The 24,814-nt window shown below is 40.9% G+C and overlaps 1 protein-coding gene across 4 annotated transcripts; it reads left to right on the top strand.

Moving 5' to 3' along the window:
• Positions 1-498: 498 nt before the first annotated feature.
• On the top strand, positions 499-20,312 carry FBXL3 (F-box and leucine rich repeat protein 3). Of its 4 annotated transcripts, none has more exons than XM_074989017.1 (5): positions 499-681; positions 6,152-6,503; positions 11,247-11,369; positions 13,459-13,630; positions 18,061-20,312. In XM_074989017.1, the coding sequence occupies exons 1-5, from the start codon at positions 659-661 to the stop codon at positions 18,702-18,704; spliced, it is 1,314 nt and encodes a 437-aa protein (XP_074845118.1). In that variant the 5' UTR covers positions 499-658; the 3' UTR covers positions 18,705-20,312. The 4 variants fall into 4 exon arrangements, with proteins under 4 accessions (XP_074845118.1, XP_074845122.1, XP_074845127.1 ...); XM_074989021.1 differs by having other exon boundaries at positions 504-732; XM_074989026.1 differs by lacking the exon at positions 499-681 and adding an exon at positions 1,052-1,240.
• Positions 20,313-24,814: the final 4,502 nt, after the last annotated feature.

Below are 24,814 nucleotides of genomic sequence, written 5' to 3'. Positions count from 1 at the left end.
GAGGCCATTGATGACAGTGTAGTACCTGTCAATGTAGGACACCTCTACACTGACCACAGTTCTCAAAGTAAGCCATGAAAATCCTTATTCTGAGTGTTGTCTTGGCCAGGCCCAAACATAGAGCTATGCGGAGCATGGTGGTAATAGGGGCTGGTAGGGGGCGGGGGTCCTGCCCTGGAGTGTGTCTGGGCTTTAGCCAAAGGCCCATCTTTGGGCTGCTGTGGCCGGGCACATTCCACGGCCCAGTCCTTCGGCCCATTCTAAGGGAGGCCGGGACTCAGCCCACGGCCCTGCTTCCGCCAGAGCACCCCGGGGGGGGAGGGGGCATTATTGTCCCCAGGCGGGGCGCGCCAGGGAAGCTAACGGCCCGGCAGCAACTGCTAGAAGCTGCGAACTCCCACCTGCGGCCAGGTGCTCAGAGCGGTTACTCACTCGCCCGCCCCTGCACGCGCAGGACCGCCCGACGAGGGGGCGGGGCTCGCGGACGGGCGCGCTCGCAAGGCCGCGCCAGGGTCCCGGAGGAAGCTGCCGCCATTTTGGCTGGTGTCTGAAGCAGGTTCCGCTGCAGCGAAATAAACAAGGGGGCGGAGGGAGCGGACACCCGCGGTCGTACCGGGGAGCTTGTGCGGTGTGGAGACGCTGCTTGCCAGAGCCGCTGATGTGGCGGGAGCAGAGGCGCCGGTGCGGCCCGGGCCCGGGTTAGCGTGAAGCGCAGTTGGGAGCCACCGCCAGGTGCTGGGGCCTGCAGGGGAGGGGCTGGTCGGGGTGATGGAGGTGGCCTTTCCCTCAGCTGCTCTGGGCAGGGGACGGGGTAGAGCGAGCCAGAGCCGGGGACTGGCAGCGCTCTCTTCTCCGCGGGCCGGGCGGCCGCACGTAGCGGGGACCCGGTGTGTGGCGCAGCTTGGTGGCCACTTCGTCCATACTACTGCCTTCCGCCCCAGGGCCGTCTGCTTGGCCAGAGCTAGACCGGGACTAACGGCGCACCCCGCGGCTGCGCGCACACGCTGGGGGGGGGGGGGGGGGTGTTTCCCAGGGGAGCTGACTCCAGGCCCCTTTTCTGCTGACTTGCGAGGTAGCCCGCGCGCCGTTGTTGCTTCCCACTGCGGAATGACAACAAACGTCTCCAGCTGCAGAGATAAGTGCGGGCACCGTGCAGGCGTGGGGAGGGCCTAGGTCTCCGCGCACACCTCCCTCCCTTGTTCTGCTCCTTTCCACTCGCTCTTCAGGCTTCATCCTAAGTGTGGGCACAACGGCCAACTCCGCCTCTGTTGGGTTTGTTCGTATGAAAGTAGTGGTCTCGTATTAAAATGTTACCTATCGCTGGTGGGTTGGAATGATGGGGAATGCTACAGACGCAATGCAATCTGTGAAATGTTAAACGTCTGCTTTTTGTCATCTCAGTAAGTGACTGAACTGTACAATTTATTGTGGAGTAGGATCGCATTGCAAGCATGGTTTTGTAGGATGCGCCCAAACTTGGGCAGTTGGGAAAATTGCAGGTGCCAAATAAATTAGTCTTTATTCAGAAGTCTCTAGAAAATACCGTCGTGAACCACATAAGTAGAAAAGTATTAAATTAAGCTAATTTTTTTCTAGATGACACTGTTTTGGTTCCTTTTACGCTTGGTTATCTTTTTTGGCCAGGTGCATTGCAAACTATGATTTGGAAAAAACTTATCGGTATTGTTCTAGACAAGCTGAAAAGTATTATTAGTAGGGTTGGTAATTCAAGCATTTTGATAACTGTTCATCTGTTAATATTTGATCAAAGGAGATTTCACATTATTGATTTCTCCCCGATAACATTTAGAGATTTTTCTCTCCTTAAAAAGTGGTCTATTTGCCCCTTGTGGGATAAATAATACAAAACAGTTGGTGGTAACAATATACTTCTGGGCAGTTTTGCATAGATTTCTGCTGTCTGTTCTCTGTCCCCAAACCAACACACCTTCTGAGACTCCCTCTTTAAATCCTCTTCTGAACCGCCCCCCCCATTTATGGATCTGACGAAGTGGGTCGTTGCCCATGAAAGATTACTTTCTAAAATATGTTAGTCCGATAAGGTGCCACAGGACTTCTTGTTGTTTTTGAAGATGCAGACTAACTCGGCTGCCTCTCTGATACTGATCAGATGATGACACACATTGTGATTTTTTTTTTAAGTTGTTGTACTTATTTTCTCTAGTGTTTTCTGTAATTGTTCCAGGATTCCATATGGTGCAATGTTCTGATATTTTAGAAACATGGGGACAAATTAGGTTAATTACCTGAATGGGTTTTGTTTTTCTTAAATTTAGTTAGCAAGAAGAAAGGCCTTGTTTTCTGAACTTTAAATGTGGCTCTGGACCTTTTCTATGGACAAATGACACTTTATAAAGCTTTTGGGGTTTTACATTTATTTTTAGGACTGGCCTTAACATTGCAGTCTGCATTTACTTAGTGTCCTAACAAAAAAGCAGTCCAGTAGCATTTTAAAGACCTAACAAAATAATTTATTAGGTGATGAGCTTTCATGGGACAGACCAAAGCAGCTGTGTCCCACAAAAGCCCATCAACTAATGAATTATTTTGTTAGTCTTTAAAGTGCTACTGGACTGCTTTTTTGTTTTGATAGTATATAGACTAGCACAGTTATCTCTCTGTTGCTATTAGTGTCCTGCTATTCATGTGTAAAATAAAACTTGTATCTGTTCCTTATTTTATTATTTCAAAAATTATGCTTTTAATAAGCCATTTGCACAAATGCAAAAAGCTCTCATATAGTACTTTTAAAATCTAATCATGGTTATTGTCTTCAGTTCTGTATGCACCATAGATTCTAGTAATTGAGAGTTTTCAGCATTCAGTTTCTTACTGCCACTCCTATCTGTGGTATAGAGATTCAAGGTATACTTGTGTATCACCCCCTACAGCAAGCAGATTGGCATTCCTCCACGTTCTCTATATACAGTAAACCTTCAAGTTACCTGGGGGTTGCATTTTTGCAACCTCTGCATAACTCAAATTTTCATGTAAGTCAGGGGGATTCCTGTCTCCCTACCACTTGCTGCTTGTGGGATCTGGGAAACTGACCAGCTGATCAGGTTCCTGAGTCTCACTGGTGGTGGGGAGCTGCCAGTCAGGCTGCAGCCTGGCTCTCAGCTCCCCTCCACTTGCAGAGAAGGGAAACTGAGAGAGGCAGCATCCTTCACTCGCAGCTGTTGCCCTGGACAGGAGTAGTTTCCCCGCTATTAACAGGGATGACAACCTGACTTGCAGCTGCCACCCCTGACAGGAGCAGTTTCCCTGCTGCTGTCAGGGGTGGCAATCACCCTAACCCGAGACAATCTCAAGGGTTTACTGTACAGACGCTTCAAGCAGTGGAGTAAAACTACCCTGTTGACTATTATTCTTCAGTAGCAATTAATTAAACTTTGATTAGATCTGAATTTGAATTAAGCTGCTTGTACAGAAGCAGAATCCCAGCTTTTGTTCTTTTATGGATTGGATGAAAATACCTTATTAGTTACTATGTGCTGGTTTCTTTGCTTCTTCCTGTGGTGTGTGTACGTGTATGTGTGGTTTTTTTTAATGCCTTGTGGAGCTTGGCCAGAAATTTCAGATGAATCTATCGCCACACAGTATTAGCAATGACTTTCTGTTGGTTTATGTTCATGTGTTCATGAATCCTTGTGGATAAATAAGTACCTATATGTTCTTATTCAGCAGTACTTTATCAAACTAACCCTTTGCTGTGAATGCCCTCAATTCTAGGATAGAATGTGGAAATTGACAATAAGTGTTTCCATCTCCCTATTCTTTCAATGTATGTTTTATTATTTCATATTGCAAATGGGGCATCTGGCCATACTTTCTTCCTGTTAATTTTGGTTTCTGCCTAACAATGACTAAGAAAAATAGGGCAGGTTAGCTAGGAAACATAGTTAAAGAAGCAATGAATATTCTGTTGTACGGTAAACTCTTTGGTATCTGGCATCCATGGGACCTGCAGGCTGCAGGGTAATCAAATATTCTATATAATAGAGAGTTCAGTGCTCATGCTGGGTAGGAGTGCAGAGGAGCCTGCTGGCTGCACTCACATGCATGTCTGTATATGGAGAATGGAGGAATGCCAATCTGCTCACTGGAGGGGGTAACTGATGGTGAATTTTGGTTCTCTGTTTTCCATAGAGAACCTCATGTGCTCTGTTGTAGGACAGCTGTGGGCTAGGGCATGGGCCTGGGCAGGAGGAGGCAGGTTTACAGCTGCCATCTCCTATCCCGAGGGCTCTGCAAAGCCCTCAAGGGGAGGGTGAGGGAGGCACCATGGAGGGAGCTGCGTCCAGCTCCGGGGAAGAGGAAGGGGGATGGCACCACAAGGGGTAGTTGCTCCAGCTCCAGAATGGACCCCCTCAGCTGCCCGCTTTCCCCTTTAAGAGCAGGCAGCTAGGGACCCCTAGCTGGAAGCAGCTGGTCAGCTGCCAAAAGCCTGCTGTGTGTCAGTGCAGGTGGCAGTCTCTTCTGTGCTTACCAGAGCTACTCGGCTCTGAGTTATGCCGGTCTTTTGAGAATGCTAGTTGCTGCTTAAATAAGAATTTACTGTGCTAAGACATGCATAAAGTAAAAACTGGCCTTATCAACTATATAGGTGATAAATGTTTCACTTATTTTTTCAGCTATAATGTTTTTTATAATATAGCTAACTGAAACATTTAACAAATGAAAGTGTATTGGGAAAAGGACAGAACTTTCCAGACTTCAAACTGACAATATATTATTGACCTTGTCTCATAGTACCTGAATATTCATGTTCTGAATGAAGATGCCTGTCATTTTACAGAAAGTTGTGGGGTTGGTCTGGAGAGGGATACATTATAAATATCAAATTCTTTTGCAAACTGCCCCAGCATTTGGAGGACTGGAAATTAGATATACGAATCTGTGTCAGTTTGTGATCTTATGTTCCAAGTCTTTTTGAAAGACTGTTGAAGTCATCAAAACAAATGCTTTGTTTCATTGTCATCTTAATATGTGAGAGCATTAAAGTAAAAGTCGGGTATTAATAGGTAAAGTTTTAATTTTGGTTTTGGAGCTGACATCTCTAACTCATAAAAACATCCTACATGTTATCTTTTGTTTTTAAATGGGTTAACGAAATCTGACCCTAAGTTTTGTGCCTCTGTAACTTATCTTCTTCGTTTACTAATTTTTTCAGGCGGGGCAAGGTTGAATTGTTATAACTGTGTTTTAGAAGAAGTGCATACTGTTGAGCATTTGGTGTCTGTTTGCCATATCACACTCAACTTCATAGACTAACCTTTGAGAGTTTAATTAGACTGTGAACTGTTTTCATCCAGATGTTTAGCACAAGAATTAAACTACACTGGATTCATGAGGTAGCTGAACAGTTTAAAAGTTAACCCTAAATGTCACCCTTCCAAGCCTCAGCAAAGAAGTTGCTAATTTAATGGATTTAGGAGCAGAACTATATTTTTTTCATCTTAAGTTGTAGTAGTCATCCGATTTGAGCCTGGTGGATGTGGGAGGGAATGTGCAATAGCAAGAGCAACAGTAGTGAGAGATGAGCAGTATTTCCTATCATTTTCTTCGTCCATGCGCAGAAGGACTGTTTCGTATACACCAGTGTGGAGGTGATACAGTAGTGCCAGGGCTTGGGGAGGGGCAGTGTGCAGGGCCTAATGGAGAATTGTGCAGCCTAGGGGCAACTTAAGACACAAGGTGCTACTGACAGCTCACAAAACTGAAACTACCTGGATGCAGAGCATGATCAAATCAAGAGTTAAATATTCTGATAAGGGTGGTTTGGTTTTTTTTTTAATTTGTCTTGTAACAGTTGAAGACACTACTTTCAGATGGTAAAATAATGCCCAACATTTCTCTATCACCTTTATTTTTTAAAAAAACCCTCACTATTAGGTACTATAGAAATAAGTTGTCACAGGATTAATTTCAGTGGTGGCAGGGGAGTGGGTTGCATCTTAGCATTTTTCAGTTTGGACTTGACAGTGATGTAGCAAGAAGAAACTATTTTCTCCTGTGAAAATATCCCTTTTGTATCATCAGGTTGCCTGGGACTTGAACCCTGTTGTGCTGAAAATACTTTGTAGTCTGTGAATGTATGTATAGTAATAGATTTTTCTTATTCTTGTAGAATGAAACGAGGAAGGAAAAATAGTTCATTAGAGGAGGATATTGGAGAAGAATCTAAGAAACAGAAGATTACAGATGAAGAATTGACTGAAATCTCTCTGATTCCTGATTGGGGTAATCTTCTTCCAGACATTATTCTGCAAGTGTTTCAGTACTTACCTCTTCTTGATCGTGCTCATGCATCGCTGGTCTGTCGAAAATGGAATCAAGTGTTTCATATGCCTGATCTCTGGAGATGTTTTGAGTTTGAACTGAATCAACCAGCTACGTCTTATTTGAGGGCTACACATCCTGAGCTTATCAAACAGATTATTAAAAGGCATTCCAATCATCTACAGTATGTTAGCTTCAAGGTAACATCTTTCACACTCTTATTTTTGAAAATGAGTAATTAAAAATTCATTGCATTTCAAATCAGGTGTGAAGTTGAAGTTCCCTACAGTTCTATTTAAAAACATTTTTAAAATGCATATTTATTTTTGAACAGTGTGGCTGAAGATAACAAAACAATATAAGTTGCCAGAAATTTTACTTACTCAAGGAGCAGTAATTGAAAGAAATCTTTGCATTTATTATATGCAGCTGTGAACAAAACACTTTTCCTAATACACTGAAAGGAGCAACTTCTATTTTAAATACCTGTAATTGCAGAGTTAAAAGTCTGTCCTAATCACAAATATTGTCAGTATAAAATGATATGCGTAGCTGTAAATTTTATGTATGTCCTACAAGGAAACGTACTGAAGAATGGAAAGGAATTTAATGACTATAGGCTCATCTTACTAAAATGTTCCTATAAAGCTCTCACCAGATTTTTTTTGTTTTCCAGGTGGTTTTTACAAGGTTATTTTATTTATGTAACACAACCAAAAAAGTATTTTGATTTTCCCCTTCCCCCTTCCCTTCGTTTGTATGCTGCTGGTATTGTCTGTTAAATATCAATTTTACAATTGCTGGTAAGCTTTTGTATGGTCTGAGACCATAAAGAAGTTTTTCTTAGTTGTACATTAAGCAGTTGCATCCTGGTGGAATATGCAGTTTAATGATCAGCGAAAATAAAGTAACTGTTTTGTACCTTCTAAAGTTAGGCAGAAAATCTTCAGGCAAAAATGAGAGGTTTCAAATGGACTGTATCCCTTTAAAGGAAATAATGCAGGTGGTTTTATGTAGAAATGCAGAGTAAGATTACTCTTTCCCTAATGTGTTAAACTAGGTTTTCTGTTAGTATTCGTATCACCTTTAGATATCTGAACTAAATATGAACTAACCTGCGTTCAGGTTGCTTGGGTTCCCACGTTAAGTAGTTCACCAAAATGTAAAGAAAAAGCTGTAATACAAATCCATTTAACAAGAAATGGTCACCCAGTTCAAGGGTATGCAGCCTGTCAGTGTACTTCACTGGCAGTCTGCAAGTCAGTTGGTTTACACTGACCATCTGCATGCGTAGCTCCCCTGCAGCTCCTAGTGTCTGCAGTTTGCCATTCCCAGACAATGGGAACAGGAGGAAACCTCAGGGTGGAGGTTGTGCCTGCAGGTGCTCAGTGTAAAACCATCTTGTGGGCTGCTAGTGGATTACCTTGCAGGCTGTAAGCCAAAGGTTGCTGACCCTTGACCTAGCTGGACCTATTAGAATAAAAAGTAAGGAGGTTCACTTAATATATTTTAAGGGTAATTTTAAACAGAAGACTAATTGAAAACACAACATGATCTGCAGTCCCTCCAGTTTCCCCGTTCTGAATTCATTTTTCTTCTTAGAACCCTTCTATCAATTAATTTGAATCTAAACTTCCAGTGTGGTATTTGCCAGGTGACTATTGTCCAGCTGTATGGCTGGGAGGCATCTGGGTCAAAGGTAAGTACCTGCTTCTCTTATCCAAGACCATAGTCCTTATGTAGAAATATCTCACTCCATTTTCCTCTCGTTCTCTCAAACTATAGATGTACCATGTCTGACCTCACTTTGGGTAGAGCACCTACATTCCATGCATGACAGATTTGCAATAACCAGTACATACCCATGTCTATCTGCAAGCAAGTTACGTAATTTAAACTGTAGCGTTAGTCCAGAAAATAACACGGTAAAAATAGCACTGTTACGCAGTAGAACTGCTCCTGTGTATTTACTCATGGCTTTCATTGACTAAAAAGCATTGGGCAGTAACTTATTCAATTGGTCAATCAAACATTTGATCAAATATTTTTAAAGTATGACTTAATTTGAACAATATAATACAACAATAGTACAAAGGAGTAAAGTTTTGTAGTCTTTAGCCTTAAATAATCAAGCGTAGTTACAAAAAAAAGTTACTTCAGTTATTTTAAATCAGAAAAATGTGAAATCTAAAGAAAGGTGGAGGGCGGGGGGAGAAGATTACCTTTGCAATATTTCTTTATTCAGAATAATGTACACATGTAAACAATTAAAGAAAATTGAACTAATGAGACAGCAACTGTAAAGAAATTTGAAATGGGCTTTTATGCTAGGTAAGAACCTAGCTAACTCTAAAATCGTCTTGATTCTATTCATTGTTTTCTTTCAGTACGTACTAAATTTCTGTTTCTGATGTTACAATCAGTCATCCTAGTCTTCTTCCTCTTGCTGTGCATGTGCAGTAATAAATGAAAATGCTAAGAATTTCTCATATTATAGCTAGAATATAGGGAGGAATCAGTCCCTTTCCCCATAGTGAGGCAAATGGTTTAGATTCAACTGCTGGGATTGTATTTCATATTTTTCTACAACTGAGTAGGTGTCTCCCTTTATAGCTCTGATGGATCTAGAAAGTTACCTATTTCTGTATTCATTAAAATTTGTACCAACAACTCTGAGGTTACAAGCTAAATCATATTTATCATCCAAGATTTTGGTATCAAGAGTGTAGGCAGCATTATGTACAGGAGTGATCACTTGATTTTCCCCCCCCCCCCCCCCCGCCCCCAATATTATTTTGTCTGTCTTCCACTTTTGTAAGTAGACAGCATTATGATTTTTAACATTCAAGAACTTGTTTTTGCCATTGGAAACAACATAGAACTATAATTTTTCCATATTCTAAGAGCGCTGAGCTACATGTTCAAGCAGTGAAACTAATTCTGAATTTTGTGTCCAAAAAACACTTCCTCATGAAGAATGTTGGTGGAAATTACTTAGAGGCAATGCTTAGTGGCTCCTTCAACAGCAAATGTATGAAGAGCCTGGAATATTTGGAGATCTTTGAGATATTTCATAGAAGATGTCCACTACATATTACTAAGCTTACTCAGCATGGATGTGAATGAGTGCAGTATGAAATTATGCTGAAAAAATTACTACTGATGGCAGTCTTTGAAAAACTTGAAAATGTCTTTTTTTTTTTCCCCCTTAATCACCAGTTATAAGAAAGTTATTAGATTTCCACAATCACAGAAGAACTGCACCATATGGGCAGCACATCCATAACACAAGTAGATATTGATTTATCAACAAAAACCACTTTCTTAGCCATGCTGTCCATCGCAACTGAAATAACTTTGTTGATCTAATTGAATATTTAAACTGGTCAGCACTATGTTGGGCTCAGTCATATGACGATGCTCAGTTATGAATTGGAATGGGATTGTGGATTTGTTACCTTAAAGTTAGTGGTACTGTTACCCACACAGTTATGTCATTCACATGTTCTTGGGGCACCCACCCTTACCCTTTCCTAGGGTTCAGGCATCCCCTTACATCCTGTGGGTTTGGGAGGTCTTTTTGCACTGAAGGAGCCTTACACAGTAATATCCTAATCACTCACTCACTAACAGTCATTAAAAATAAACCAAATAATGCACATGTGAAGCATACAGTGCTCACTGCTCCCAGTAGGACAAACAAACTTGTTTTGATGGCTAACTAGGAACATCTGGGGAGACTCCAGTTTCTGCCCACCTCGTAGCATAACCTTAATTGATCTACAGCTAGCAAAATTGATTATGCAGCAGACAGAAACAATGCAAAAAACCAGAGATCCTACAAACAAGCAATAGAAAAGTGAGGACTATAATCATAGAATGAGGATTCCATGATCCCAACTATGATAAGGAGTTTCTTTTCAGACAGAATGCTATCAACTAAATTTTCTTTAAGCATCTGAAGATCTGTTTCTTTATCTGGTGATATGAGATGCCATTAGGCCACAGTCCCTTTAACAGCTTGGTACTGCATTATTTTAATGCAGTTTAGTTGGAATGTGAGTATGCGATGTCCTGCTTTAGAGCTAATGCCTGCTGCTCTTTCAGTCTGGCAGTAGATAAAGGCCCTAGGCTTAAGCCTTCCAGTATGGCTACAGGTCTTTCAATATAGATACAGAAAAAGGCTATACCCTTACAATACCTTCATTGCACACATCGCACCTTGTGTAATAAAGATATCAATTTTTTTCATCTTGTCCACTTCAGCATTCAGAAGACTTCCTGTAAAGTGTTTTGAACTTGATACTTTGTAAATTGGATATAACTTACAAAAAATATAATAATTTAAAGGTGAATGGCTTAAATACCACTCTCAAACTTAGCCATGTTTGATGAGTTGCCCCCCTGCTCCCCTCCATTCAGGGACTTTCAGTCAAAAATACCTCTTAATACCAATTTAAGTGATGACTTCCCAGAAGTAGTAGTTAATATCTTAGAAGATGCAAAAATAGAATTACCTTTACTTTCATTAGAGATACAAAGAAGCTGAGGTAATATCATTTATTGGACTAGTTTCTGTTGGTGAAAGATAAAAGATTTCAAACAAAGAGAGAGCTCTTCTTCAGGTCTGGGAGCATACTCAGACCTAGTATACACAGTCCAGTTAGGTTGATGTAAGGCAACTTAAGTTAACTTAGTTATGTGAATCCGTGCACTGTAGGTTTGTCCTGCTACTGTAAGTGCCCCACTACAGTGACCTAACTCCACCTTGGTGAGAGACAAAGGGCTTCTATTTGTGTAGTTTGTAGCTTTCTTGTAGTTGACAAGAAAGCTAGGCAGATAATGCCGGAAAGGCATCATTTTGTTTTAACTTTTTTATTGCTAAGTTTGTGGGCTTGATGTGGTGTTTTCATGCACTAATAAATGGTTTGTTTACATTTAAGGTGGATAGCAGCAAGGAATCAGCAGAAGCTGCTTGTGATATTTTATCACAACTTGTGAATTGCTCTTTAAAAACTCTTGGACTAATTTCAACTGCTCGACCAAGCTTCATGGATTTACCTAAGGTAGCTTGTGCATGTTTTAGTTTTATATATTGAAAGACTAGTGGTACATATGGTACAGTGGTGGTTCAAATAGACCCCAAAGCCATGTTCTGAGCTGAATTCCTTGTGATTCACCTGAAATGGAATGAACATGTAATCCCTTTAAGAAGAGTTACTAACACGTTCTTCAATTGTTGTATTTCAAGCTGTGTTGCGTATGTTCATTCTGCAATCCGCTGCCCTGTCAGTGTTGATCAGGGTCTATAATCCAGTGAGAAGGAACTGAGAATGGCCAGATCAGCCCCTTTTTGTTGTTGGCTTGCTGCATAAGCGTGTCATGAGTGCATGGGCTGCCTCAGGGGTATCCATGTGGGAAGAACACATCCAGCTCCAGCACACGGGTGCACTCTCACTCCTGAAGTGGAATGATTTGTGAAACACATTTCTGAGAACATTTACAAATGGGTCAGAACCACCATTTTGTGTGATGAACAGTTGACAAAATTACTGAACATAGCCACAGACAGGAGGGGTGGGGTGCTGTGATATTTAGTCATTCGGCACACAGGATAGCGCACACAGTTTTCAACACTGGAAAAAATAACCTAGCTAACTCGCTGATGATGATGATAAATTCAGCTCACTTTATGGCTTTTCAGTATATCATCTACTTTAAATTTTGGAATAATGTGTATACTGAGCAGTTTTAAACTATTTATAGATTCTGCAAAACTACTTTCTTTCTTTGAAAGCATATTAAATTAATGAGAAAAGGGTAATAACATAAATTTGAAGAATGAGGTGGGGGGGGGGGCAGGAGGGAAATAGTAAGAGCTCCAGGAAGAACATCCTGAAAATCTGTTTGGAAAATTTTATTTCCGTAGCCTTTGATGCAATATTTTCAGATTTATGTAGCAAATGCTACATACAAGGTTATTGAAGGTTTAGTAATAATTGAAGCCTGTTCTTAAATTCCTTTTTAAGAGTTATACATAATTGATTGGGCCTTTGAGACTAAGAATAAATTCTTGCACAGGGTGGGACTCACCTGGGGTAGCTGTTGCTGGCGGAGGCACAGCTGGGCAGCTCTGCAGGCACATTGCCTCCATTTGCAGGCACGCTGAGAACCACAAATGGTCAGTGCTTAGAGGAGAGATGGAGGCAGTATGCAGAGTTGCCTGGCCATGCTTACTCCAGCAACAGCGGGGTAGAGAACTGCTTGTGGGGAGTTGCCCTAAGGGAGCATTGCCATGGTAAAAATTGTGAGATCTGTGACTCACGGAGCTCAGAATTTTCAGCATAAACGTGTGTCTGTATACTGACATGTTACTGACCTCTGGTTACAAAACAGGTTAACTTTTTTTACACATTTGGAAGGTTGTCTTCACAGTTTTGATTAAATTTGACTTGCATTTTTGTTAAAATTACATTTTGTAATTTGATAAAATGTTTAGAACATACTAATATAGTTTATTGTGTATGTCTTGGTCTTCAGGATGTTGCTTTGGAAGAACACTTTGCAAATAATCTTCAGAGCTTACTAGGAGTTTTAGTAAGAGATAGCTGTGTTTGTCTGTATTCTGACAAAACAAACAAGCAGTCATGTAGCACCTTAAAGACTAACAAAGTCATTTGTTAGGTGATGAGCTTTCATGGGGCAAAGCAAATCCAGTATATTCAGATCTGAAGAAGCAGGTTTGCCCCACGAAAGCTCATCACCTAATAAATTACTTTTAGTCTTTAAGTTGCTAAATGACTGCTTGTTTATTTTGTTAGGAGTTTTAGGTTCACTGTTCAATTTATGCACTTGTGTGGGATATTTAGAATTTTAGAGTATTGTTTTTTTCCAGTTCCTGAACTTCTTTTAATGTTGAATGTTATCAGTGACCATCCAAAGATATGGATTTATAACAAAAATTAAAACTTGATCCTTGAACAAAAAGTTTGATCAAATGAATTACTGTCCAGTATTACCTGTGATACCTGTTGGAATGAAATGCACTGTTAAATGTTGCAGGTATTAGGTATTAGACTATATGTGAAGATGTAAGAAAACAGTTTTCAAAGTGTTGAGAATGTTTCACTGTTGCTATTTTTCTCTGTTTTGCAGTCACATTTTATCTCTGCACTGACTGTGGTGTTTGTAAACTCCAAATCCCTCTCTTCACTTAAAATAGATGATACGCCAGTTGACGATCCATCCCTCAAGGTACTAGTAGCTAACAACAGTGATACCCTCAGACTGTTAAAAATGAGCAGTTGTCCTCATGTTTCTCCTGCAGGTGAGCTATCCTATATGTGTTTTAAAATGTTACTTTTTTAACAGTGTGAACTATTCAGCAAGCATCTGAAAAATTAGTGGTTTTTAGCTCATGCTTACAGCCTCTGATATTTTAATGTGTTCCACTGTCTTTTGTTCCACAGGAGTATCAAAACTATGTGCTTAAAATTATTTTCACAAGTGTTGGAACAGTATTTATAGAGCTCTTCATGGATATTTGGTATCAGCATCTACAAAAATGATCCACGGATATCCACACCAATATCCGTGGATATCTGCAAATTCACAGGGTTTTAGATCCAAAATTCATATCCATATTCACAAAAATAAGCTGAAGATATCCACAGACTTGCAGTACTGTAAGATTTTGACCACCATGGACAAATAATTGTAGTGTCTCAAGGGGAGGAGAGATGAAAATTATTTATAAAACAAATTATTAGTAAAGTTTTTAAAATAAAATAAATTTGAAATTGACAGCTGGTAGGATTTACATTTACCATATTTAATTTTTTTTAAAAAATTAAACAGTACTTATTGGTGCTGCAGTTTAAACTGGACGTCACTGGCTAAGAAGCTGAAACCAGAGTTTGTTGAAGTGCTACATTAGCTTTTGACAGCTTAGTTATAATAGCCTGTTTTTCAGATCAGTGACAACTTCATTCAAAAATTAAGAACCCTATATTAGGAGTTAGAAAATCTTTTTTAAAAAAAATTTGGGGATTTTTTTTGTTTTGTTCATCTAGTCTCAGAATAAAAACTAGATGTGAGAGTGACCATTTCCAAAATCTTTAAGGACATGGGGACTGGAAACAGTCAGTTCGGTAGATACAGCTGATGCATTCTTTAAAAAAATTTTTAATCAAAAAATATTTTGCATCTAACTTTTTTCTTTGTCTATCCATCACATTAAAGGCAGTTTTATTTAACTACTTCAGACTCAATTTTATTATGATCTACCCAATAAACGTCATTTACTATTTTCTAGCATGAAGTAAAAATTAAGAATCTGTGTAACTTATCTGTATAATCTGTTGTGGCCCTCTTGATAATCAAAGTATCAGATTTATTGTAAATGTTGTGTCGTTGCAAATCAGTATATTTTAATGGCTGTGAACTAAAGAATAAACTTTTCTTTAGAAAATAGCAAGTGTAAATACACAACAGAATTAATGGGTGATTTAAATCAAGCTTTCCACTTGTTGATTTAAATCAGCCTACCCTGGAAGAGGCTTTGGAGCAGGGAGGATAATCTTTTACAAGGATGATTTACAATGAATCAATAACTCTTTTTTGCATTTCACTAGAAGTAGAATACATTCTCAGGTATTGCAGAATGTGTATTTCACCAGAGCATGGATCATGGAGCAGATGATTTCTTTGTTCTAAAAGAGCAATTTTATTTTTTAACTACAAAATAGAAAACAACATCCAAGGAGTGTGGGATCTGGGTTGTACAATACATCTTTTGCCCCTAACAGCTCTTCTCTAACACAATGAAAGGGTCAGTTTCTGCAGTAGACAGCATTCTCAGGAAGCTGGTTGAAGACCATAACTTTCCTGTAGTAACTAAGAAATACGCCCCGTGGCCCCTGCGCACGTGCGCGCACTCTCTCTCTCTCACACTCACCCCCGCGTGGGACTCTGGCTCCTTGCCGTGGCCCCAACCCTCCCTGACCTATGTGAAATTCAAGTCACATGAGGGTTGTGGGGAATGCAACCTTTGCATACCTCAAGGGATTACTGTACCTTGCTTTCATGGCCATTTGGCACTGATTTTTTTTTTTTTAATTTATATAATAGCTTGGTTTATATATTTTTAATACAGAAAATAGTATCCCCTCTTTAAAAAAAAAAAAAAAAAAAAAAAAAAAAAAGTGGGGGGGGGGGACTATTGCCCTTTTGATGTCGTAGAATGAAGCAAATGAAATAGTGACAAAATAATGGATGATGTTATGCTACTGGGAAAATAACTCAGCTGGGAGGTATAAGATGAGTTCTGGTGTGCCTGGCTAGATAGAACAGAGAGTGGACCAGACTGGAAATGAGCTAATGAGTGGATAATTGGCTTCATATTATGTTTGTGCTCCAAAGAAGACAAACTACAACTACAACAGAAGCAAGAATAACTGGAAGTAAGGAAACTTGTGAATACCTCTTCTGTGTGTGGTTGGCTGGGGTGTTTTCTTTTTTGTGGGGTGGGGGGGAATTGAGGTGGGAAGGGTTTGCATGGAAGTGTTCCACGTATCAGATCATTGTAATGTGCTGAAAAACTTTAATTCTCAGTGTGTAAATCCTTTTGTGTTTTTGATCCTAAGTAACATGACTAAAGTGACACAGGATGCTTGTGACATAATAGGAATCTCCAACGTTGCCGGCTAGTAGTTCTCCAGCCACTGGACTTTTCTTCCTTTCTGATTTATTATGGAGGGACCAGTCACAGCTCTTTGGTTGAGTTCTGCAGTTTATATTGTTTGAATTTCAGTTAATCACATGCCCATGATGATTACCACAGAATTTTTATTATGATCTTCATATTTTCCCTTCAAAAGGGATTATATTTTGCTGAGTACTATCTTAGGACATTTTCTTTTTTAACAAAAATACGAACATTTGTGATGTTTCCATGAATAATTCTTACTCCAAAGTCTTGCAATACCTCTGTATATATCACTTCAATTTTTCCTTGGGGTTAGTAGGAAAGAGGGTATCCCTTGACACCTGTATTTCAATGTGTAAATTACATAGTATCCTGTGGTTCAGTAACTGAGATTTTGAGTTTCTTTACTTTGTACTCCAGTCTTCATGAAGCTAAAGAATTTCACTGAAGTTTAAGGTTAAGCTTTCTTTTGAGAATAAAGAAGATTTCATATTTCCTTAATTTTATCAGAAATTAAATAGAAAAACCTTTAATTATGCAACAGAATTAAATGTTAAGATGTTAAAATGAATTGACTGGCATATACTAAATGCAGCATGCATTAAGGTGAAAATTAGAGAATATTACTGATAACTATAAAACAGTTTTAATTTTCTCATCCTGAGGAAGAAATTTTTTAGGGTCAGTAATTTGATGAAGCAGAACTGAAGAATTTTTTTATTTTTTTTTTAATTTTTCAGCTACACTCTTCGTTTCCAGCCTTTAACTAACTGCATTTCCAAATCACATCTTAGTTTCCTGTAGATAAAACTGGACCATATCCAGCCTAAACAGCAGGTGTTCTGCTGTCTGCAAAACCCAGACGGCTATATGTAGTGATAAAAATCAGCACCCTTTACCAGTTGTAGTAGCTTCACCGCAGAATGGGACTGCAAATACAGAGTACAGGGAAAACCACAGTACAGCATCCATTGTATAAGTCTCCAATTTTCAGTTCACTTCTTTCCATCCTGCTACAGTGGTTCAGGCTTGGAATGGTAATATTAATATCCTGTAAGGTGTGAATGGGCAGAGTATGAAACAGGTTCTTAGGATGAAAAAAATCACTTAAAAACTAAGCTCTTCACTAGGAACTTCATACTTGCCCTAAATCCTGTAGAAGGCGGACTTCGTGCCTCCTAGTTGCCTTTCTAATGCTGGTTGTGAGCGCCGTATTTCCCTTATTTTTATTTCGGGAATTCTGTCTCAAAACACTGATTGGTAGAAGTGCAAGAGGAGACTCCAGCCAAGGAGCTCCTATTACCTGGCTGACAACTATGTACAAGCTAATAGGGAGAATTGTTTTCTACTCTGGTGTTAATGTCTTTAAAGTTCTTTCCTAGTTAGCATCTGTTGTCTTGGAACACTTTTTTTGCTCCCTTATTGCCACTGAGGTTGGTAGTGGATGCTTCCTCCACCCTCCTTCCCACTAACAATTTGACAGCAATTTGGCAGGACAAAGTCAAGCTCCTTACTGAGATGTCAAAGGCCAGAGAGAAGTGCAGTAGTCTCTTCCAGAGTACGTGTTATGCAGCCGTGGACATAATTTTATTCTTGCAATAAGTCTGAACCTTTTTCTTACCCTTTGACACAAACTAGAACACCTATGACTGTGTTGGATACATTGAAATTATATTCCATAACAAAACATACAACTTGCTGTAGTGAAGAGTGATTTGCAAGTGTAAAAGAGAACCTGCATTTAGTCATTTAGTGTGCATAAGCCTTACTGTGTATATGGGGAATTTTATAGTAAAATCATGAAAGTACATTCAAGAAAGGGTCTTGAGGCAGGAATTTGAGATTAATGAATTAAGCACAAGGATACCATATAAGATAATTTTATCTCAGTGCCTGTAGCTCATAATATTGATATTCTAGATTTTGCACGTCAGAAATTTCTCCTTCTGTTTGACATCCAAAAGCTAATTTTTGTTTGTGGTTGAAGTCAAGAAAACTTGCTTTAAGATGTTAACATGAATACAAATTAATGCTTTGATGTTCCTTTCAAGGTATTCTTTGTGTGGCTGACCAGTGTCATGGCTTACGTGAGTTGGCGCTGAACTACTATCTCTTGAGCAATGAGCTTCTGCTTGCTTTGTCTTCTGAGAAACATGTCAGATTGGAACATTTGCGCATTGATGTAGTGAGTGAGAATCCTGGACAGACTCATTTCCACACAATTCAGAAGAGCAGCTGGGATGCTTTTATCAAGCATTCTCCCAAAGTAAACTTAGTCATGTACTTTTTCTTGTATGAAGAGGAGTTTGACCCATTTTTTCGTTATGAGATTCCAGTCACCCACCTGTACTTTGGGAGATCAGTAAGCAAAGATGTACTTGGTCGTGTCGGAATGACATGTCCTCGATTAGTTGAACTGGTTGTGTGCGCAAATGGATTACGGCCACTGGATGAAGAACTTATTCGGATTGCAGAGCGCTGTAAGAACTTATCGGCTATTGGCCTCGGGGAATGTGAAGTCTCTTGCAGTGCCTTTGTTGAATTTGTGAAGATGTGTGGTGGCCGCCTCTCTCAACTCTCTATAATGGAGGAAGTCTTGATTCCTGATCAGAAGTACAGCTTGGAGCAGATCCACTGGGAAGTGTCAAAGCATCTCGGTAGAGTATGGTTCCCAGACATGATGCCCACATGGTAGACTCCTTGAGGACTTCAGGACATGTGGAATAGCACCTTAAATCTGAGAATGCCATAGTGCAACTTATCAAAACCTCATTTAATATTATATTTTTATTGTAATGTCATTGCTTTTATTAGAAAATTGATGTCCTATTTAGCACTAATTTCTGAAATCTACGCTTTGTTTGCTTAAATCTGGATGTTCCAGATACCTTTCATCCAAATAAAATTAGCCTGTTTTAGGTTTTCTCACTTTGCCATTGACAATGACCCTAAATTTATGTAAATTTTTTTTAAAGATTGACATATTAAAAAGCTGTGGTTGCAAAATTTAGGTAGAATTACAATATTTTATCCCTGTTTGATGTAGATATAAATAGTGAACATGACTGATTTTGTATAGACTTACAAAGGGAGATGTGATTGAATGCTCTTACAGCAGCCACGAGCAGTTACCTAGTTTTTAAATATGAACTGTGTTAACTGCAGAATTTTAGAATTACATGGAGCATTTAGTAGACTATAAAAGCCCTACATTTATATAGTAGCATACTAAAAAGCAACACAAAAAACAATTATACACTTAATTAGGAAATTTAATGTTTTTAATTTCTGATTTAGTAGTTTGCACACAATGTGTTAAATAAAGAGGGTTATCAGAAGCTTTTTTCTCTATGCAATTTTAAATGTAAAGTTATTTTTAGGGTCTTCAGAACCATTCCTAAACTTGTTTTAAAGTATTAAGTTATAGCTCAGAGCTGAAGCACTCTGGAGGAAATTGTAGATATATACTGTATTTTAATACTGGATGGAACTGACAGGCTTTGCTCAAAAGTTAAAACCAAGCTTGCATCATTTGATTAGCTGGAATACTGCATGTATTTCTAGATAAGTGGAACCTAAAATGTGCAGAGATGTTGAATGTAATTGTTTTAAATAAAGAGAATAGAGCAGAGTGAACGCAACTTTAAAAGGAGTTTAAGAAGCCATTTGGAAAACGGGGGCGGGGGGGAAAGAATCTTGGAAGACCTGAAAAATTTAAGAGAAATGGCTTTGGAACTAAATTGTCTAAACTATATACATTCTGTAAAAATCTTTCTTCAGAAATGTTATATATGAAGTGAATGTTTAATAGTTACCATTTTTGTATTCCTTTATTTCAACTGGTATCAGATCATTTCAGTCAGAGCATCCAACCTGTGTCAAATAGAGCAATATGCAGGGATTAGATATACAATTTCACAAAAACAATGTTTGTTTTGATCAAAAATTATTATCCTACAGTGAACTGGGCTGGTGGCATGCTCTTTATTTTTGGGTTGTACAGTTCTTGTAATAAAAGATTTTGTTTACTTTTAATGTTCGTTGCGCTCAATGTACAGTTTGAGGGTAAGCTGTAAAATTTATAATATGTGCATAATTAACTTTATAATGTTTGAGCAAGCATTGCTCAGTGGACTGATATCTTAACAGTGAGCTGTGTGTTTCTGTAGAGGTTTGCAGTGGAGTTGTTGCATACGCAATTTTTTGTATTAGAATTTGTTTAAACATAGCACTAAACTTGCTTTTATTTGTACAAAGGTGTCAATATACTTGTCTTTAAGAGGAAAAATGTTGAGTTTGGAGTTTTTAATACTAGCTATTCCTTTTGCATTTATTTGTATAAACATATGTCTTTTGCAGTACCAGTATCGGTCTAAGGCTAAGTCTACATGAGAGTTTTTTGTTGACAGTGTGTTTTGCCAACAAAACTTGGCACATCCATCAACAACATTCTACGTCTTCTGTCAACAGAAAAGCCTTGTAGCTGCTTGGAGGTGGGGTTGGGGGTGCCTCTAGTGATAGACTGAGCTTCTGGGTGGTCATTCTGTTGCCAGAGTGCCCAGCCACTTTCTCCACTCGCCTCAAGTTATTGCCTCATCACTATGAATTTCATCCATTTCAGCTTCATTCTGCTTCAAACAAACACCCTATTTGCTTTTGGATCCTGAGGAGACAAGAGGCTTCAAAAGTATTCGTAACAGAGAGGTAGCAGTGTTAATCTGTATTCTAACACCACAAAATGTTCTTCAGGCCTTTTTCTCATGGTGCCTGAATGTTTGATCATGGGTCTGCTCTTTTGAAAGAGCAGGGACTGTGTGGATACACTTTTTTTTTTTTTTTTTTTTTTTTGAAAAAGCAGATCGCTCTCTTAAGCTGTTTTTTTTTGTTGTGTGCGTACTCTTTTGAAAGAAGCTCCTTTGGAAGAGATCTTCCAGAAGGACTTTTCTGAACAATCGCTGTAGTGTAAGTATAGCCCAAGTATTTCCAGGAGTCAACTTTGGTGGGGGAGAACAGTTGATGTCATACTTTACTTTAGGTAGGCAGGAACCCTTTGTTTCAAAACCTGGTTCCCAGACTGGCTTTAGGGAAAAATACACCCCCAGATGGAGTCCCAGAATCCTGTGGCCTAGTCACATGCCCTTGTAGAGTCATAGCCATTACTTAATAGGCTGTCCTGAGTGTTCTTAGGAAGGATTGCCTGGTGAGAGCTAGACTTCTAAGTCCTGTTTTTTTTCCCCCCTAATGGCCAGTAGGCCCTTCCTAACCAGCTATCTAGACTGAAAGCATCTTGTCTAGTGCATGGCACTTGAGTGTAACTACTGTTAAAGTACAGGTACATAGTTTTTATAACCTGAACTACAAAAATACTACATCCATACAAACGGGATAGTCATTTTGCAAATAACAACTCTTAACTTCTACAAAACAATTTCTTCACACGCACTCCCCAAAGCCCAGTTTGGGAAACAATGCTCTAACCCATCAAAATGTGACTTGTACAAAATGTCAATCAAAAATGATTAAAGTTAATTGCACCAAGCTAATATTTCATCTTACCTAATTATGAAGTGTGGCATGAGCATTGGTTCCTATACTCTAAACAAGTGGTTCCCAAACTGTCAGCATGACCCTGTTTTGATTTTTGAGATCCTCAAGCCCATCCACCTCTTCTTTACCATCATCCAACCGCGCTTTAACAAAAAATTCAATTCATAATTTAAGATAAACAAACGATATAAAAAATGTTATTTAAAATTAAAAATAAGCATGTTTTTATTAAATTTTTGGGCCAAGAAAAAAATTTAACAGCAGAAATGAATTTAATATGAAGGATGATACTGCATTTTCTTCACAAGTTGGGAAATCCTAGGTCTGAAAGATAAGTGCGCATGGCAAATAGTTTTCAATATCCAGTCAATTTGTTTTGTTTTTAATATAACTAAACTTGTAAAGCCTTTTTTCCCTACAGAGGTATGTTGATGAAAATGGAAGAATAATATATAACACTTTCTCCCCACCTTTCAAGTACACTGGGAAATATTTTATCCAATATTGCTCCAAGCTTGAATTTTTGAAGTGTTGTGTTGTATGCTTGAATCATATTTTGAGTGCTTTTTCTTGCCATACTTCTGGCAATGTGTCTACATCAACACTGAATTGATTGCATACTAATTTATGAATGGGGTTGCCAGAAAAGTTGTTTGGAAAATAGCGGATAGCAGACTCAGTGGAGCTGTGCGGCCCTGCCCAAAGCTGTGTGCCAACTGTCGCAGCCTGAATGTCCCCTCCCACCCAGCCCTGTTGCCCCCTTACTTCCTGTTCCACCTTGATCCCGGCTGCGCTGACACTAGCCCATCCATAGGCTGCGATGGCTGGTTCCAGCTCCATGCTGGACATGGCCCTGGCCCCATGGGTGCCAGTTCCACCCTGAATGGGCTGCTGACATGGCCACAGAGCTGCAGGCATGGCCTGGGCCCTGCACGTACCAGGTGCAGCCCTGGCCAGGATGCTGGACACTGTCAGCCCCATCCTAGCCTGGTGGCTGACTATGGACTGGCCAGGCTGCCTGGTGCAGCGCCAGCTGCCTGAGCCTTGTGCTGTCAGAGCTGACCTTTCACTTGGCTGTCAGCCCCTGGAGCTAACTGCCCCTGGAGCCAACTCAGCTGCCAGGGCTGCCTGCCCAAGCCCCACACTGCTGGGGCCAGCTGCCTGCCCACCAGTCAAAGCCACCTGAGCCAGGGCCAGCTGCCTGAGTCCCTCCCCCCCACTTCCCTTCCCCAAAGCCAGGCACCACCAGCCCCCTGCTCTTATTCCCTACCCTTCCCATCCCTTTCCCCTGAGCCAGGCACACCCAGCCTGCCAGCTAACCCCCCTTCTCCTCCCTCCCCTGCCAACCCACACTCCTTTGCAGGAGGCAGCTAGCTCCATGTGGGTCTTCACTGGCTGCCTGCTTTTTTATTGCAGCTGTGCCAGGTCGTCCATGCAACAGGGCAGGGGCTGAGAGCTGGAAGTCAAAGCTAGCTCTTCCTTGGAGTGGGGGCAATGGGGAGGGGGGGCCTGGGTCACCTTTCCCAGTGCCTGGAATTTCTTCACACACACTCCCCAACCCCCAGTTTGGGAAACCATGCTCTAAACCATCAAAATGTTAACCAAAGTAATCATTGCTACTTAAAGCTTTACACAGTAGCTAAAATGTGTGAATTGTGCCTGTTCATGTTAGTGTCTACTGATCAGTGCTGGAAACGCCAACTTTCAGTTGGTCTTCAGCGCAGAATTATCAAACTAATTGCACTATTGTTGGAAGCAGTGGTAAATAATGATTAGAACAGCTGCTTTGGCATCAACATGTCAAACATCAACTACGTTAGGCTTGCACACTCCTCCTATGGGGCCAAAAATCTAGCTATCAGGGTCTAGTTTTCACTTCATAAGTTCTGTAAAACATTTCACTGATACCTTAAATTTGCTAAGCATTCTGCAATATAGGGCATTTCGGGGAAAGTGTAGTAATTGTAGCAGATGTGGTGGTGCTGTAAGAAGGAGCTTTAGATCTAACAAATGGGACCCTGGTGGTTCTACCACCATAGCTCCATTACTATATTTCATAGCAGAGTATTCATTTACATGACAAGAGCATTATCCCACTTAATTAGCCCAAATATTTCACTACTATCAGATGTTCCCAGCTTTGCTTGGGTCCTTAACTTTTTTTGTTGGGGGGGGGGGTTAAAAAGAAAATGTACATAAAATAGTTAAATGACTGAGTCCCCCCTATCCCCCCCCCACACCCTATACATCATCTGAGCAGATGCAGGAGTCAGGGAATGAGTTGTGGGGGGGGGGGTCCTCTGGCTGCAGGGGGCAAGGAATGAGGCAGGGATTGGAAGGCTGGGGAGACTCAGGATGGCAGGGGTTAGAAGGCCATAGCATGTAGGTAGGTGGTGATGATGGCAGGGCTTGGAAGGGTGGGGAGGTTCAGGATAGTGGGAGGGGAGGGGAGGAGATCCGGGTGCCCAGGCAGGGGGTAGAGGGCTCAAGGCAGGGCTTGAGGGAGCTGGAGGAGTGAGTTCAGGGGTAGCAAGCTCACAAAAGGATGTGGGGAAAACAGGGTACTGTGGTTGGATATGTGTGGGGCTTAAGGCAGGGGTGAGTGCAGAACTCAGAGTGGAGGGGGTGCCATTAGCGTGCTCCGTGCAGGGTGCTAGAAGGTCTGGGGAGTGATCTGGGGCCACCTATGGCAGCCAAGGTTTTGCTGGACTGGCGATTAAGGGGATGGGGGCAAGGCTCTGCTGCCTGGCCTGGGGTCTCCTCCAAGGGGAGGGAAGTAGTTCCTAGCTCTGACGTCTCCTTGAGGCGAGGGCAGCCCTGGTTCCAGTGTTTCCTCCTGGTGTGAGGGAGGTTCCCAGCTCCGCCTCCAGCATCTGCTCTAGGGGAAGGAGGCCCAGCCATGCCACAGCTCTCAGTCCCTTGCCTATCTGAGGAACAGAAGGCGCAGTTTGGTCCATGGCTCCTGGCACTGTACCTGCCCTCAGGGCAGGCCGGGGCTGGGGCCTGACCTGGACCATGGCTCCCAGCCTCCTTACTTGTCATCTGCAGGGCAGGTGGTGAGTCAGTTCCCAGCTCCCACCCATACTGCTTGTCCTCGGGGCGGGGGCTGGGCCATGGCTCCCAGTCAAGCCCATGCTTGTGGATGGGTGGGAGGAACTGGGCCAGGCTGCAGTTCCCAGCCCCACGCCTGTCCTCTGGGGACAGGCCAGGACTCTTCCCCACCCCCAGCTTGTACTCTGTTGGGGGGGGGGGGGGGAA

The sequence above is a fragment of the Carettochelys insculpta genome, chromosome 1, assembly GCF_033958435.1.
Source record: "Carettochelys insculpta isolate YL-2023 chromosome 1, ASM3395843v1, whole genome shotgun sequence".
Classification (NCBI taxonomy): Eukaryota; Metazoa; Chordata; order Testudines; family Carettochelyidae; genus Carettochelys; species Carettochelys insculpta.
Note: the sequence above shows the minus strand (reverse complement) of the source record. Positions and strands in the feature narration are given on the sequence as shown.